This window comes from Anguilla rostrata, chromosome 12, assembly GCF_018555375.3.
Source record: "Anguilla rostrata isolate EN2019 chromosome 12, ASM1855537v3, whole genome shotgun sequence".
In the NCBI taxonomy this organism is placed as follows: Eukaryota; Metazoa; Chordata; class Actinopteri; order Anguilliformes; family Anguillidae; genus Anguilla; species Anguilla rostrata.
The window spans coordinates 40,476,419-40,489,665 of NC_057944.1; the positions used below are offsets into that span (position 1 = coordinate 40,476,419).

At 51.3% G+C, this 13,247-nt stretch overlaps 2 protein-coding genes across 4 annotated transcripts in view; one reads left to right on the top strand and one right to left on the bottom strand.

Moving 5' to 3' along the window:
- The first annotated feature begins 95 nt into the window (after nucleotides 1-95).
- Nucleotides 96-5,026, top strand: trim59 (tripartite motif containing 59). Of its 2 annotated transcripts, none has more exons than XM_064303175.1 (2): nucleotides 96-438; nucleotides 1,917-5,026. In XM_064303175.1, the coding sequence occupies exon 2, from the start codon at nucleotides 1,978-1,980 to the stop codon at nucleotides 3,178-3,180; it is 1,203 nt and encodes a 400-aa protein (XP_064159245.1). In that variant the 5' UTR covers nucleotides 96-438; nucleotides 1,917-1,977; the 3' UTR covers nucleotides 3,181-5,026. The 2 variants fall into 2 exon arrangements, with proteins under 2 accessions (XP_064159245.1, XP_064159246.1); XM_064303176.1 differs by lacking the exon at nucleotides 96-438 and adding an exon at nucleotides 871-1,803.
- Nucleotides 5,027-5,207: 181 nt separating this feature from the next.
- Nucleotides 5,208-13,247, bottom strand: part of smc4 (structural maintenance of chromosomes 4) — a 30,236-nt gene continuing 22,196 nt past the window's right edge. For both annotated transcript variants that reach the window (XM_064303167.1, XM_064303166.1), the window contains exons 17-24: nucleotides 12,955-13,081; nucleotides 11,249-11,438; nucleotides 9,322-9,466; nucleotides 8,575-8,748; nucleotides 8,128-8,310; nucleotides 7,529-7,761; nucleotides 6,636-6,819; nucleotides 5,208-5,546 (exon numbers count right to left, since the gene is read on the bottom strand). In XM_064303167.1, coding sequence (XP_064159237.1) covers nucleotides 5,379-5,546; nucleotides 6,636-6,819; nucleotides 7,529-7,761; nucleotides 8,128-8,310; nucleotides 8,575-8,748; nucleotides 9,322-9,466; nucleotides 11,249-11,438; nucleotides 12,955-13,081 — 1,404 coding nt within the window. In that variant the 3' untranslated portion in view covers nucleotides 5,208-5,378. The remainder of the gene's footprint in view (nucleotides 5,547-6,635; nucleotides 6,820-7,528; nucleotides 7,762-8,127; nucleotides 8,311-8,574; nucleotides 8,749-9,321; nucleotides 9,467-11,248; nucleotides 11,439-12,954; nucleotides 13,082-13,247) is intronic.

A 13,247-nucleotide genomic window follows, 5' to 3' on the forward strand; every position in this document is an offset into this window, starting at 1 on the left:
GTCGTTTGTATTGGAATTTCTTATTTTATTTATTTAGTAACACTTAACTTTTCGGAGTGCATCTTAGCCTAGCGTGCAGATAGCAGGCTAGTTCAGACGAGCTACAGTGGCTCTATCGTGTAGCCGTTTTAGCAACATAACTGTACTTTGAGTCAAACAAACGAGGTCAGATTTTTATTACGATTCGCAGATATACTACTGATGGCACTTAACTGTTAAGCTAGATTCAATTTGTATTTAAATCTAATCAAGGGATGCGATTGGTGGAACGGCCCTGCTTCAAGGACACGCATGCGCATATGGGGCGCGGGCCAACCGGATGTGTTGAAATGAAATCCGCGTTCCGAGGTGTCGGCGACAGCGAGTTCTGTCGCGGTTCTGCTGGAGTTTCGGACAGGAGCACCGACGCCATGGTGCTATAAAAGCATCTTAACTCGGGTAAATTATATTTGAACATGATAATAGGGAAGCTCGCTTCACATAAATTATAACGGTGCGAGGATGAACTCGTTACTTAACTGGCTAATCTAGTTTAGTAATTAATGTTGAGGTTTCAGCAGACTGTCTAGGCTGGTTTAGCTGCTACATTAATTTTATTGTTAAATTTAGAGTGCTGCCTATGACAGCTATGCATGTTCTACGACATTTCTATATCGTTTGTGGGTTAGCTTGTTTTGTGGATTGATTACTCTGCGGGAAAGTATTACCCACATGAGAGAGATATGAGCCTATTTATCGCTGAACAATCGCATAAAAATAGTTTGAAATGGCACCCTTAAAATATAAACGTAAAATACGAAGACACGCCTCCTAAACTACGACATAGAAAAGCGAGTTGTGTTGACAAGCTACAGTTTGTTACTTAAAGTTTGAAGTTACATTAAAATAAGTTGTAATAAGTAATTCTGACCGGTGTTACGGTTATTTCAATGGTTAAGGATTTGTCAAAATTGATATTAAAGAGAAAGACGTACGTTTGCCTTCGGTCCTCGTCTTTATTCAGCTGTTGATCTGTTAGTGAGGTCGAATAGGAAATTATATTCAACTTATATACATTTCTCTCATTCTATGTCTGGGTCCAGTTTAGTTTGCATTAATACCTAAACATGTGGGTAATGCCTAACTACAGTAGCCTGTCATTGCAAGACAACCAGAGGGAGCATTTCGGATAGCAGATTCAGAAAAAAGCTTTAACTTCAATTCAATTCTTCAGGGAACCACAAAATCTTGCTACTACTGCTAGCAATTCGCACAACCGCTTTCCTATGATCCAATCACCTTTCCACAGAAAAGAACAAAAACAAAGCACTTTAGTAATCCCTGTTCCAGATAATCTTCCTAAAACAGTGCGGCCATTTAAGGAGAGGCCACACCGTTCGTGGACTTTGTTTATGCGTTTGCGGCTGCGCTAAATTCTAATCTTAGCATTGTTGCATAGTTTTCGCTAATGTATTGTATAATGCCCTCAGTGCTGGTACCTGATAGTTCCAAATGGGTCCACACACTACTGGAGTTGTGCTGAACAAATGGACGAGTTAAAATAGATTTCACGGAGACTCGCGAATCATTAGACCCAAGAGCGAGGACAGCTTCGTGTGTGAGTCTGCCTTTAGGTGGTGTGATTCCCTAAAATATATTAAGTATTTAAAATATTCTGAATATCAGTGTGCTACAAATAATACTATAGCCTACTCTTCTGTCTACTTGCATGACCGAGATGAAATATACACCTGACCTACTTTAAATCTTTAGTTGCTGGTTAATTTGGTAGGTGATGCTCATTAGTAACTAAAATGTACAAAGGTAAGAAAAGCTGAATTTCGTTCTGATCATTTTACCTGGGAGTTCATTTTACCAGGGTGTAGTAGCTATATGAGGAGCAGCAGTCTGTTCTTAACGGAAGGTTGTTTTTACAGAACAGAAGCTCAGCTGCAGCCCCGCAGAGGAGAACCCCAGGCCTGGGCTTCTCCCCCGGTCATGGACGACCTGGAGGAGGACCTGACGTGCTCTGTGTGCTACTCGCTGTTCTGCGACCCGCGCGTGCTTCCCTGCTCCCACACCTTCTGCAAGGCCTGCCTGGACAATGTGCAGCAGGTCTCCGGAGCCTTCTCCACCTGGCGCCTGCTGCGGGTGCCCCTCAAGTGCCCCAACTGCCGCAGCGTGGTGGAGCTGCCCCCTACGGGCGTGGAGGCCCTGCCCGCCAACGTCTCCCTGCGCGCCATCATCGAGAAGTACCAGCGCGACTCCTGGCCCCGCCCGCCCTTCTGCCCGCAGCACCCCCTGCAGCCGCTCAACGTGTACTGCGTGCAGGACCGCCAGCTCATCTGCGGGCTCTGCCTGACGGTGGGCGGGCACCAGGGCCACGCCATCGACGACCTGCAGGCGGCGCTGGCGCGCGAGCGGGAGGCGGCGGCGCGGCTGGTGGAGCGGCTGACGGACGGGCGCTGGGCGGAGCTGTGCGCGCGGGCGGAGCGGGCGGAGCAGGAGCGGGCGCGGGCCGAGGGGCAGCTGCGCCAGGACCGCGAGGCCGTCGCCCGCTTCTTCCAGGGCCTGGAGCAGACGCTGGCGCGCAAGAGGCTCGCCTTCAGCGCCGCCCTGGACGCTGCGGAGGCGGAGCTCGGGCGCGAGTACGAGCCAATCCTGGAGCGGCTGAAGGGCATGAAGGAGGAGCAGCTGGAGCTGCTGTCCTACGGCGCGGCGGTGGCGGAGGAGGAGGCGCCGCTGGCCTACCTGCAGAAGGTGCACGCGCTGCGGGAGCGGGTGGAGGCCCTGATGGACACGCCCCTGCCCCAGGTGCGCCCGCTGTGCGTCTGCCCGCGGGCGGCCGACTTCCTGGAGCAGCAGTGGGCCGGGGTGACCCTCTCTGAGCTGGAGCAGTGCCCCGTCCCGCGAATCGCCTGCTGCCACGACAGCCGCCACCGCAAGGAGGCCCCGCCCCCCTGCCCGGAGGCCCCCCACCTCTCAGCCGCTCTCCTGATTGGTCTGCTCGCCCTGCTCATCTCGCTGTGCCTCGGTCTGATTGGCTTTCCTCAGGTGTTTGAGCAGGCAGTCAGAGACGCCGCGCTGTGCCTCGCCTCTCTGGCTGCAAACCTGCAGCTCCAGTCCACGTCCCTCCTCTCCTCCCTCTCAGACACAGCGGCTCAGTACCTGGCCTCCATCGTCGAGATTTTACTTGTTTAGTGATTCATTTTTTATTGGGTCATTTTTTTTAAGTGAAGAGAACTACAAAGAACATAGAATAGGGACTTTCAGAAGATGTTCAGTTTATATCATGATATAAGAGCAAAATAGTGCATATTTTACTGTCAATTATCAAGCTGAGATGTCTTCTGTACTTTCTGTAGTAAGCTTGCATGTGTGTTTTTAATTTTCTTTGGGGGGGGGGGGGGTGCAATGCTGGTACTCAGTGTTATAGCCCTGGGCTGCGAACATGTGACGGACACTAATGATTTAGCTCATAGCATGCTAACCTGTAGCCCAGTTTTCTGTACACTGTCACTGGTGTGTTAATGACTTCTGCTGTTGGCATAACGACAGTGTTCAGAGAAAATAATTTTGATAGCTTTTGTACCAATGACTTACTGTAGTCTTTTATATCCATGTTAATGTCCATTGAATCTTTATTGGCTATCCAAATGCACCTGGTTAAAATAGCTGAGTTTAGGGTTGTGGTACGTAAATAAGTATTTGAAACCCACGAGTGATTTTCCGCTTTCTCCTGTTAAAGGGACTTCCTCATTGGCTGGGATATCAGAACAGTGCATCTTAGCAATATTCTGCGGGTCTGTGCTAACTAATCATAGTGCTCCTTCCGATCACTTGTTTTAGAGTAACTGAATTTAAAAAAAATATCGGAGCACAATTCGGAAGATAGCGAGAGCTTCGGGAACACGTGGAGTTGAAGTGTGACGTGGAGCTCGCTTTGTGTCTGCTGGACAGAATCGAAATTTCAGCACTAATTTAGCTCGAGTTCCTGGTAGCCAGGCAGTTAAGTTAGCTTCAGTGAATGTAGCCATTCATTCAGTGGCTAGCACTTAGAGGGATGCAGTGTTTGCTACATTATGTGCGGTAGGTTGTTAGGTAGTTTACGTAGGCTAGCTAGGGGAGTTAACATTACCTGTCGGATTGATCACGTTAGCTAGAACCTGCTTTCATCTCTCTGCTCTCTGAAAGGCCCTTTTGTAAAAACGTCCAGCAGAGTACCGAATTGGGGACAGGTGTGTCCGGTAACTGTTAGTCTGAGTCTGGGAGAGGGTAGCCGTGTTAAAGAATTTACATGTATAAAAAATAATTTTCTAACATTAGGCATCACAAACCACCGGGTAGATGGCCAATTAGACTAGCTAGTGAATTTAGCAAAACCAGCATTCATTTGTTACTGAACTCCGTGACTAAATGAAAAGCTGTACCTAGAAATGTTTTTGCATGTTCACGGTGAGTTGGGCGTGGCCAACGGACGTTATGATTTTAAAGAAGTTTTCATAACGTCGTGAGCAAGACACCTAACCCCTAATTGCTCCCAACGAGCTGATTGGTACCTTGCATGGCAGCCTTTCACCGTTGGTGGGTGTGTGAATGGGTGAATGAGAGGCATCAATTATAAAAAGCGCTTTGGATAAAAGTGCTATGTAAATGCAGTCCATTTACCATTTGGTAGTTTTAGTTAGCTGGTGGGTGGTGTGTAGCTTTAGCCTGGCCATACAGCGATGTGGGGCAGTTTCCCGTGGGTTTCATGGTCTGGGGCAGCGGGATAGTGCTGTAAGACCCTGCAGAAGCAGCCTGTACCCTTATACCCTTAACCCGATTAACACAAGCTGCTGAGTAATATGGGTCAGCTCTGCTTTTATTACAAATAAACCAGAGTGCAGCAGTCAGTAGACCAGGAAAGGCCTCTAATGAAACGCGTTCACGCCGTCTGATCTGCCACTGTAAAGTTCCCTCTCAACGATTCCAACTTTGAACTGTTTTTACTATGTAGTAAAAAATAATGTATTTTCAAAATTTCCAATAAAATCATCATTTCTGATCACCCTTCTAAGTGTGGTGGGCTCCACAGACGTACAAACCCCAGGTAAGAGCTGAACGTGTGTCAGTGTCCCCCCCTCCAATAGGGCTGGAGCTTGAGCTCCAGTGTCTCTCACACGTTATACAGGCGCTTGCAGGCAATACAGTGTTCAAATGCAGCAACCCATCGACCAATCAGTCGGTAAAGATTATAAAGAATTTTATTTTTCGTTTAATATAAAACTACAGCAGCTTTATCAAAAAGAAACAGGAAAAAAAGAGGTTAAGATTTACAATTATACAACACAGGTAAACAGATAGAAGTTGAGACAGACAGGACAGGTAAAGGGGAGGCAGGCTTATGATTGGCTGGCTCAAGCAGAGCCCACTTCCTGCAGGTCCTTGGCAGCGATGATTTTGGGGTTGATGCCCACGCTCTTGGTGGTGTTGTGCGTTTTGTAGATGCCGATGAGGCGGTCGGCGATCTCAAACATGTTGTTCCGCAGGGAGATGATGATGAACTGGGCATTCTTAGTCTGCTCCTGCAGGAGGGGAGAAATAAAGACGTCAGTCTCAGCTGGGAACCGCAGGTCAGTAAGGCACTGCACTGACACACACTGCAGGCCAGACACACTCCACAGACACACTGCAGGCACAGACGCGCTGCACACAGACACACTCCACACACAGACACACTGCAGAGACGCGCTGCACACACACACACTGCAGAGACGCGCTGCACACACAGACACACTGCAGAGACGCGCTGCACTGCACACATAGACACACTGCAGAGACGCACTGCGCACTGCAGAGACGCGCTGCACTGCACACAGACACACTGCAGAGACGCGACACACTGCACAGACGCACTGCACACACACACACACACACTGCAGAGACGCGGTGCACTGCACACAGACACACTGCACAGACACTGCAGAGACGCACTGCACACAGACACTGCACTATGGAGTGAGCGCACACATGGAATTAAACACAAGCCTTAAGTACAGAGTATTTGCAAAATCTACAAATGACATATTTGACACCTCATAAAACAAATTAAAAAATAAAAGATAATGATTTCCACTCAGTTAGTTTAAAGCAGCAGACCGCAGTGGGCTGTAGTCCTGTGACTAGGCTGGTCCCTCATGCTGTACTGCAGCGTCATGCAGGGGATTTCTGCACCAGCCTTAACACCCAGGCTCCTTTAACACGGCTCACTGGAGACGACCTTTGACCCTGGGATACCACAGGACCTGCTGCTGCTCACTAACAAACTGCCCCTGATTCAGACCCCGATAGCCAGGTGAGAGCAGTCAGCTAATCAGTCTGAGTAACGATGAGAATCGGCTGCACCTGCCTCTGGCTCCAGGGCACTGCTGGAAGATTCACTAAATGCCTGCTACACTCTGTAAAGGGTCTGTGATAGTCCTCTAAAAAGCGCTGTACAAATAAAATAGAATTGAAAAATACACGTACGATTTTAAAACCAGCTAGACCGGATGTAAAGTATGACTGCCAGGAGAAACAGATGATTGTAAAGTGCACTGGGAGCCATGTGAAGGGAACGTTTGGCCAGTGAGCGAGACTCCCGCCCTGCTTTGGGAAGGACGGCGTTTACTCACGTAGATGTAGAACGCCACGATGGACACGTTCTTGAAGTCGAGCGCGGCGTCGATCTCGTCCATGAAGTAGAGCGGCGTGGGTTTGAAGTGGTGCAGAGCGAAGACCAGCGCCAGGGAGCTCAGCGTCTTCTCCCCGCCCGACAGGTTAAAGATCTTCTTCCAGCTCTTCTTCGGAGGCCGAACGCTGTGGAGAGAGAGACGGCACCGGCGTAGTCCTGGTGAGTGTGTGTGCAGCTGACGCCGTTGCCATGTAAACATATAGAACTGCAGTTGCATTTTAAAGGAAAGAATATTTAAAAGGTGTTTTTGGAGACAGCCGACAGCCCTGAAAAGGTCACTCACAGAAGGCGCCATTTTAAATTAAACAAACCACTAAAACTGGGAACAAAACAAAATGGCAGCCGCATGCTTAACTGGCTGTTGTGTGCCAAACACACAATTTCTTTCATCTGAACTTGCGTTGTCAGATCAGATGATAAATGGACTTTTGGCAGAACTGTGCTTTAGACTGAGGCAGTGTCAGTGCTGTGTTAGTGCTCTGTGCCGTATTCAGACTGAGGCAGTGTCAGTGCTCTGTGCCGTATTCAGACTGAGGCTGTGTCAGTGCTCTGTGTCCATATTCACACTGAGGCTGTGTCAGTGCTCTGTGCCATATTCAGACTGAGGCTGTGTCAGTGCTCTGTGTCCATATTCACACTGAGGCAGTGTCAGTGCTCTGTGCCGTATTCAGACTGAGGCTGTGTCAGTGCTCTGTGCCGTATTCAGACTGAGGCAGTGTCAGTGCTCTGTGCCGTATTCAGACTGAGGCAGTGTCAGTGCTCTGTGTCAGTGCTCTGTGCTCGTCCCACGCAGGGGGCTCAAGCCCTCCCCAGACTCCCCCAGGCAGGGTTTACCTGAACATGATGCCCTCAGAGAAGGGGTCCAAACTGTCCACCAGCTCCAGCTCAGCATCGCCCCCCAGGGTCAGCATCTGGTAGTTCTCCTTCAGCTTGTTGGTGATCATGTTGAAGCCGGCCATGAACTCGTTCAGCCGCTGCTTGCGCAGGTCCTCACATCCCCGCTTAAAACTGTCCCTCTGCGTGGTGATGTCATCCAGCTCCGCCACGCGCTGCAGGTAGAGCTCCTCCTGCAGACAGGCACATCCACAGTTCAGCTCACTAGTCACAGCTACTTTACAGTATACTACAGGCACATCCACAGTTCAGCTCACTAGTCACAGCTACTTTACAGTATACTACAGTCACATCTACTTTACAGTTTACTACAGTCACGTCCCCATTACAGTTCACTGCAGTCACATCTACTTTACAGTTCACTGCAGTGACGTCCCCATTACAGTTCACTGCAGTCACGTCCCCATTACAGTTCACTGCAGTCACATCTACTTCACAGTCACATGCACTCTCCAGTTCCCTGCAGTCACATGCACTCTCCAGTTCCCTGCAGTCACATGCACTCTCCAGTCTGGTGTCAGGCGAGAGGCGGGCGGTACCTTCTTCCTGTACTCCGCGATGGCGCCCAGGTTGGGCTTCATCTGTTCGCAGCGCGCCTCCAGCAGGGCGATCTTCTTCTTGATGATGTCGGCGTCGGGGCCGGCCTCCAGGTCCTCGGGGGTCAGCTGGGGCAGCTCCACAGCGGGCTGCCCATCGATGGCGTGCAGAGAGATCCTGGAGGCCTGAGGGGGAACTCCGTTCACATGTCTCATTTTCTTCATCTTTCCTAACTTTGCTATTTTTATAAGTTAAAAACTGACCCAAAGCTCTCGGACAATCAGGACAAAATGGCAACACTGCAGGACTCAAGTGCTCATTTCCACCACTGGAGGTCACCATTCTCAACAGTTTAAACAATCACCAGTGTGAGGAGCCATGGAAACACACTAATTTCTGGCTAATTATTTAGTAACGGACACCAGTGGCAGCGCGGGACGGGTGCACACCTCTTTCTGCCAGTGCCGGATCTTGTTCTGGTTCTCGGCGATGGCAGCCTCGATCTGCTCCACCTTCAGGCGCACTCCGAGGGACTCCTTCTGCAGGGCGTGCTCCTTCTCCTGGATGGCCTTGATCTCCTGGGACACGCCACGGTGCCCTTCCTGCACCTCAGGCAGGGCGTCCTATTGGACGAGAGGATCCCAGGACCAATCAGATCTTTCCCTGAGACCGAGACTTCACTTCCTGAAGCGGCGCAGTCCAGAGACACGCTTGATCGCCTCAGTCACAACATCCCAAACATGTCAGCGAGGCTGACGCCAATTCCACTTACATTCAGGGAATTAAAAACTGCCCACAATGCTCCAAGAGGACCTTTCATGTAAAGAAGTACACTTCACTGACCCCGACCCTGAATCTAACAGTGTATTTGGACCATGTGACCACCAGCACACTGACCTCAGAATTTTATCCCTTTGAAGAGTATGTTTTTTGGAATGCTTTTTCAACATTTTAAGTCAGTGTTCTAGAACTCTGAAATTCCTCTAGAATGCTTTCAGTTGCCAGTAGTAATTGTCACATTGGCATCAGAATGTTCAGGTGAGAACATTCTGATCACATGATCTTACAGGGTAAAGGGTTAATAGGGCTGAAGGAGCTGCCACCCTGTAGACCCTGGTCAGGGTCCATATTACAAGTGCACAGTGATATCAGAGACTACATTTCCCAGCATGCTGTGGGCCAGTGACCCCGCTGACCTCTGCCTGCTGACACTCGGTCATGACGGCAGCGGCCTGCTCCTCCAGCTTCTTCAGCTGCTCGGTCATGTCCTCCATGGCCTTCTCGCCCTCCTGGATCTCCGCCTCCAGACGCGACACCGCCTCCTCAGACTTCTTCAGGTTCCTGGGGGGGGGGGGGCAAAGACCCTCAGCCAGACTGCACCTGTTCTCTGTGTCCATACAACGCCACCCACCTGCATATCCATACACCACCACCACCCACCTGCTAACCTGCAGGAGAGCTACTGCTATATGGAGTAAAGCATAGCTGCTACCGTCATCCTGAACATAGCATGCAGGATGATTTGTAGCCTAAAGGCTAGGCCTGTAGCATTAGCACCATATTGCCAAATGCTAGGAGAAATTGAGAGACAAATGCAGTTTCTTGTCAGCTGTTGTAATGAGATGTTTGATGGCCCCTGGTATTTGTTCCTATTGGGGCAGCTGCCCGCTGATTTAGTTTCTTTTGAAACTTCACACGCTTGTTCCTGTTGCGGTTGCGCTTTGTCGTTTTGCGCATGAGATATTAATTTAACAAATTAATTAATACACTTAAAAACTGTTCCTAAAAAGAGCATCTGGTGGATATCAATGTAATACAAACAATTATTCCAACGTGAACCACCCAATCAAGGGCTCATGGCCCTGCATTATGAGCCTGCATCACCCCACAGAAGCAGAATATGAATATACAATAAATACAGCTCATACCATCACTCAGCTTACTGTACACTGAATAACTAATTCAGTTATGTTTGTACTGTAGCCCCTCTGTACACACAGACACACACACACTCTCTCTCTCTCACACACACGGGCTGTAATGCTGTTTCAGCGCAGAGAAAGCCTTCTCCACCCTGACCCTGTGTCAATCAGAAAGCCGTGCTCCAAAATGAAATTAGTGAAAAGTGCTTTCGTTGCACAGCTGCATTTGCAGTCACATTCATAGGCCAGGGCCTTGCCTTGGTTTAAGTGTTTTAGTGTGGCGGCTGATGTCACCATTTCCGTTTTTAAATAAAATCAAACCCAGAAGTGCAGCAGAAAGCCTGGTGCTCACAGACCAGCCTGGTCACCATGCTGTGCTGTAAGACCTAACGCAGCGCAGCGTCTCTGCAGTGTGGGGACGCATACGGAGGCCAGCACTGTGTCCCGTAAGCAGCATACGGCTGAGTACAGAGCTCTGGGGTTTCATTCTGTGCCGTTTATCTTGGGACAGTTATTTAGGAGTGACCCTACAGAAATCTGAGTGCGCTCTCTATGCGTGGGGCTTGTGTGGTGCAGGTCTGGTGTGGTGCAGGTGTGTTGGGCTGGTGTGCTGCAGGTGTGTTGGGCTGGTGTGCTGCAGGTGTGTTGGGCTGGTGTGGTGCAGGTGTGTTGGGCTGGTGTGCTGCAGGTGTGTTGGGCTGGTGCGGTGCAGGTGTGTTGGGCTGGTGCGGTGCAGGTGTGTTGGGCTGGTGTGCTGCAGGTGTGTTGGGCTGGTGGGTGCAGGTGTGTTGGGCTGGTGCGGTGCAGGTGTGTTGGTGGCTGCGTGTGCGGTGCAGGTGTGTTGGGCGGTGTGTGCTGGCAGGTGTGTTGGGCTGGTGCGGTGCAGGTGTGTTGGGCTGGTGTGCTGCAGGTGTGTTGGGCTGGTGCGGTGCAGGTGTGTTGGGCTGGTGTGCGGTGCAGGTGTGTTGGGCTGGTGCGGTGCAGGTGTGTTGGGCTGGTGTGCGGTGCAGGTGTGTTGGGCTGGTGTGCGGTGCAGGTGTGTTGGGCTGGTGCGGTGCAGGTGTGTTGGGCTGTGTCGTGCAGGTGTGTTGGGCTGGTGCTGTGCAGTGTTGTTGGGCTGCGGCTGCAGGTTGTTGGGCTGGGGCGGTGCTCCAGGTGGCTGGGCTGTCGGCAGTGTCGGCCATGGGGCGTGGCTTCTCACCTGTCCGCTGTCTTTATGGCCACCTGGGCCTTGGTGATGGCGGACGAGCAGGCGTCCAGCTCCTGGCTGATCCTGTCCAGCTGGTCCTGCTGGGCCTTCAGCTTGTGGCTGTTGATCTCCACGATGAGACTATGCAGCCTCTTCACCTCCGCCTCCACCTTCCCCGCCCGGCTCGCCGCCGCCTCGAAATCTGAGGGGACAGCAAGAGCGCCCCTTACAGCAGCGTCCCACAGCCCCGTCATACCCCCCCCCCCCAACACTCCCCCTTACAGCAGGGTCCCACAGCCCCGTCATACCCCCCCAACACTCCCTACAGCAGCGTCCCACAGCCCCCCCAACACTCCCCCTTACAGCAGCGTCCCACAGCCCCGTCATACCCCCCCCCCCAACACTCCCCCTTACAGCAGGGTCCCACAGCCCCGTCATACCCCCCCCCCAACACTGCCCCTTACAGCAGGGTCCCACAGCCCCGTCATACCCCCCCCCCCCAAACACTGCCCCTTACAGCAGGGTCCCACAGCCCCGTCATCCCCCCCCCAACACTGCCCCTTACAGCAGGGTCCCACAGCCCCGTCATACCCCCCCAACACTCCCCCTTACAGCAGGGCCCCACAGCCCCCCCAACACTCCCCTTACAGCAGGGCCCCACAGCCCCCTCAACACTCCCCCTTACAGCAGGGTCCCACAGCCCCCTCAACACTCCCCCTTACAGCAGGGCCCCACAGCCCCCTCAACACTCCCCCTTACAGCAGGGTCCCACAGCCCCCCAACACTCCCCCTTACAGCAGGCCCCACAGCCCCTCACACTCCCCTTACAGCAGGGTCCCACAGCCCCTCAACACTCCCTACAGCAGGGCCCCACAGCCCCCTCAACACCCCCCTTACAGCAGGGTCCCACAGCCCGTCATCCCCCCCCCCCCCCCCCCGTTGTCTCATATGGATAAGGCTAGGTGTTTTGTCATGGAAGTGTCACAGATTCTGTGATTTTTACCATTTTTGGTCACTCCTGTGATTTCCTGTTTCTAGTCAGCCATAATACACCCTGCAGTGTGATTTGTATAGAGCTGCGCATTTTAACAGTGTAGCCAAACGCAGGAGAAACAGAGTGCGACAGGGTGTACAGATTCTAGAATGTGCCGCGATCAGGATTCCCATAGACGTTTTTGATACTTCAAACACGTGTTCCAGCTGCTATTATATAGCTGTTATTTCAATCAGTTCCCACAGATGCGCATAAGATTGATTAATGAATCAACGTTTAAAACCAAAAAACTTGTGATTTCTTTTGCTTTTTCCAGTTTTCCTTGACTTTCAACAACTTTGCTGAGACTGCTCTGCGACTTCAGCCAATATTTTCGGGGACCCCCCTAAATAATAACAGTAATAATGAAAAAATACATATAAACATATTTTAAAAAGGGCGTGCCCTTGACCTGAATTGCTTAACCAGAATGTCTTTAGTAAATATCCGGCTGTATAATGGATGCAGAGTAAAAAGTTGTGAAAGTCACTCTGGATAAGAGACTCTAGTAAACGGTTGTAATGGGGGGTAATGTACGCTAATAGCAGCCACGCTAGCTTTGACTGGAACTGGAGCGTTTATGCTCAGCTGATTTATGAGGTCATAAAGAAGACCCATTACCTGCTGTACCTGGGCCAATCAGGAGCCTCTGTGTGTGTGAGGAGTCTGCGGGCAGGGCACCCACCTTTCCGGAAGGCTTCCAGGCTCTTCTCCATCTGCTTCTGCCGGCTCTTATCGGGAGCGGCCGCCACCACGCCGGCCTCCAGCTCCTTCATCTGGGCCTTCAGGTGCAGCTCCTGCTCCGACAGGCTCTGTGGAGCACACAGCACAATGCACTACAGCACTGCGCTCGCACCTGTGTGTGTGTGTGTGTGTGTGTGTACCTGCATGCTGGCGGTGTGTGTGTGTGTACCTGCATGCTGGCGGTGTGTGTGTGTGTGTGTGTGTACCTGCATGCTGGCGGTGTGTGTGTGTGTG

Coding starts and splice junctions, on each gene's coding strand:
- trim59 (XM_064303175.1), top strand. CDS start 1,978: ATGGACGACCTGGAGGAGGACCTGACGTGCTCTGTGTGCTACTCGCTG.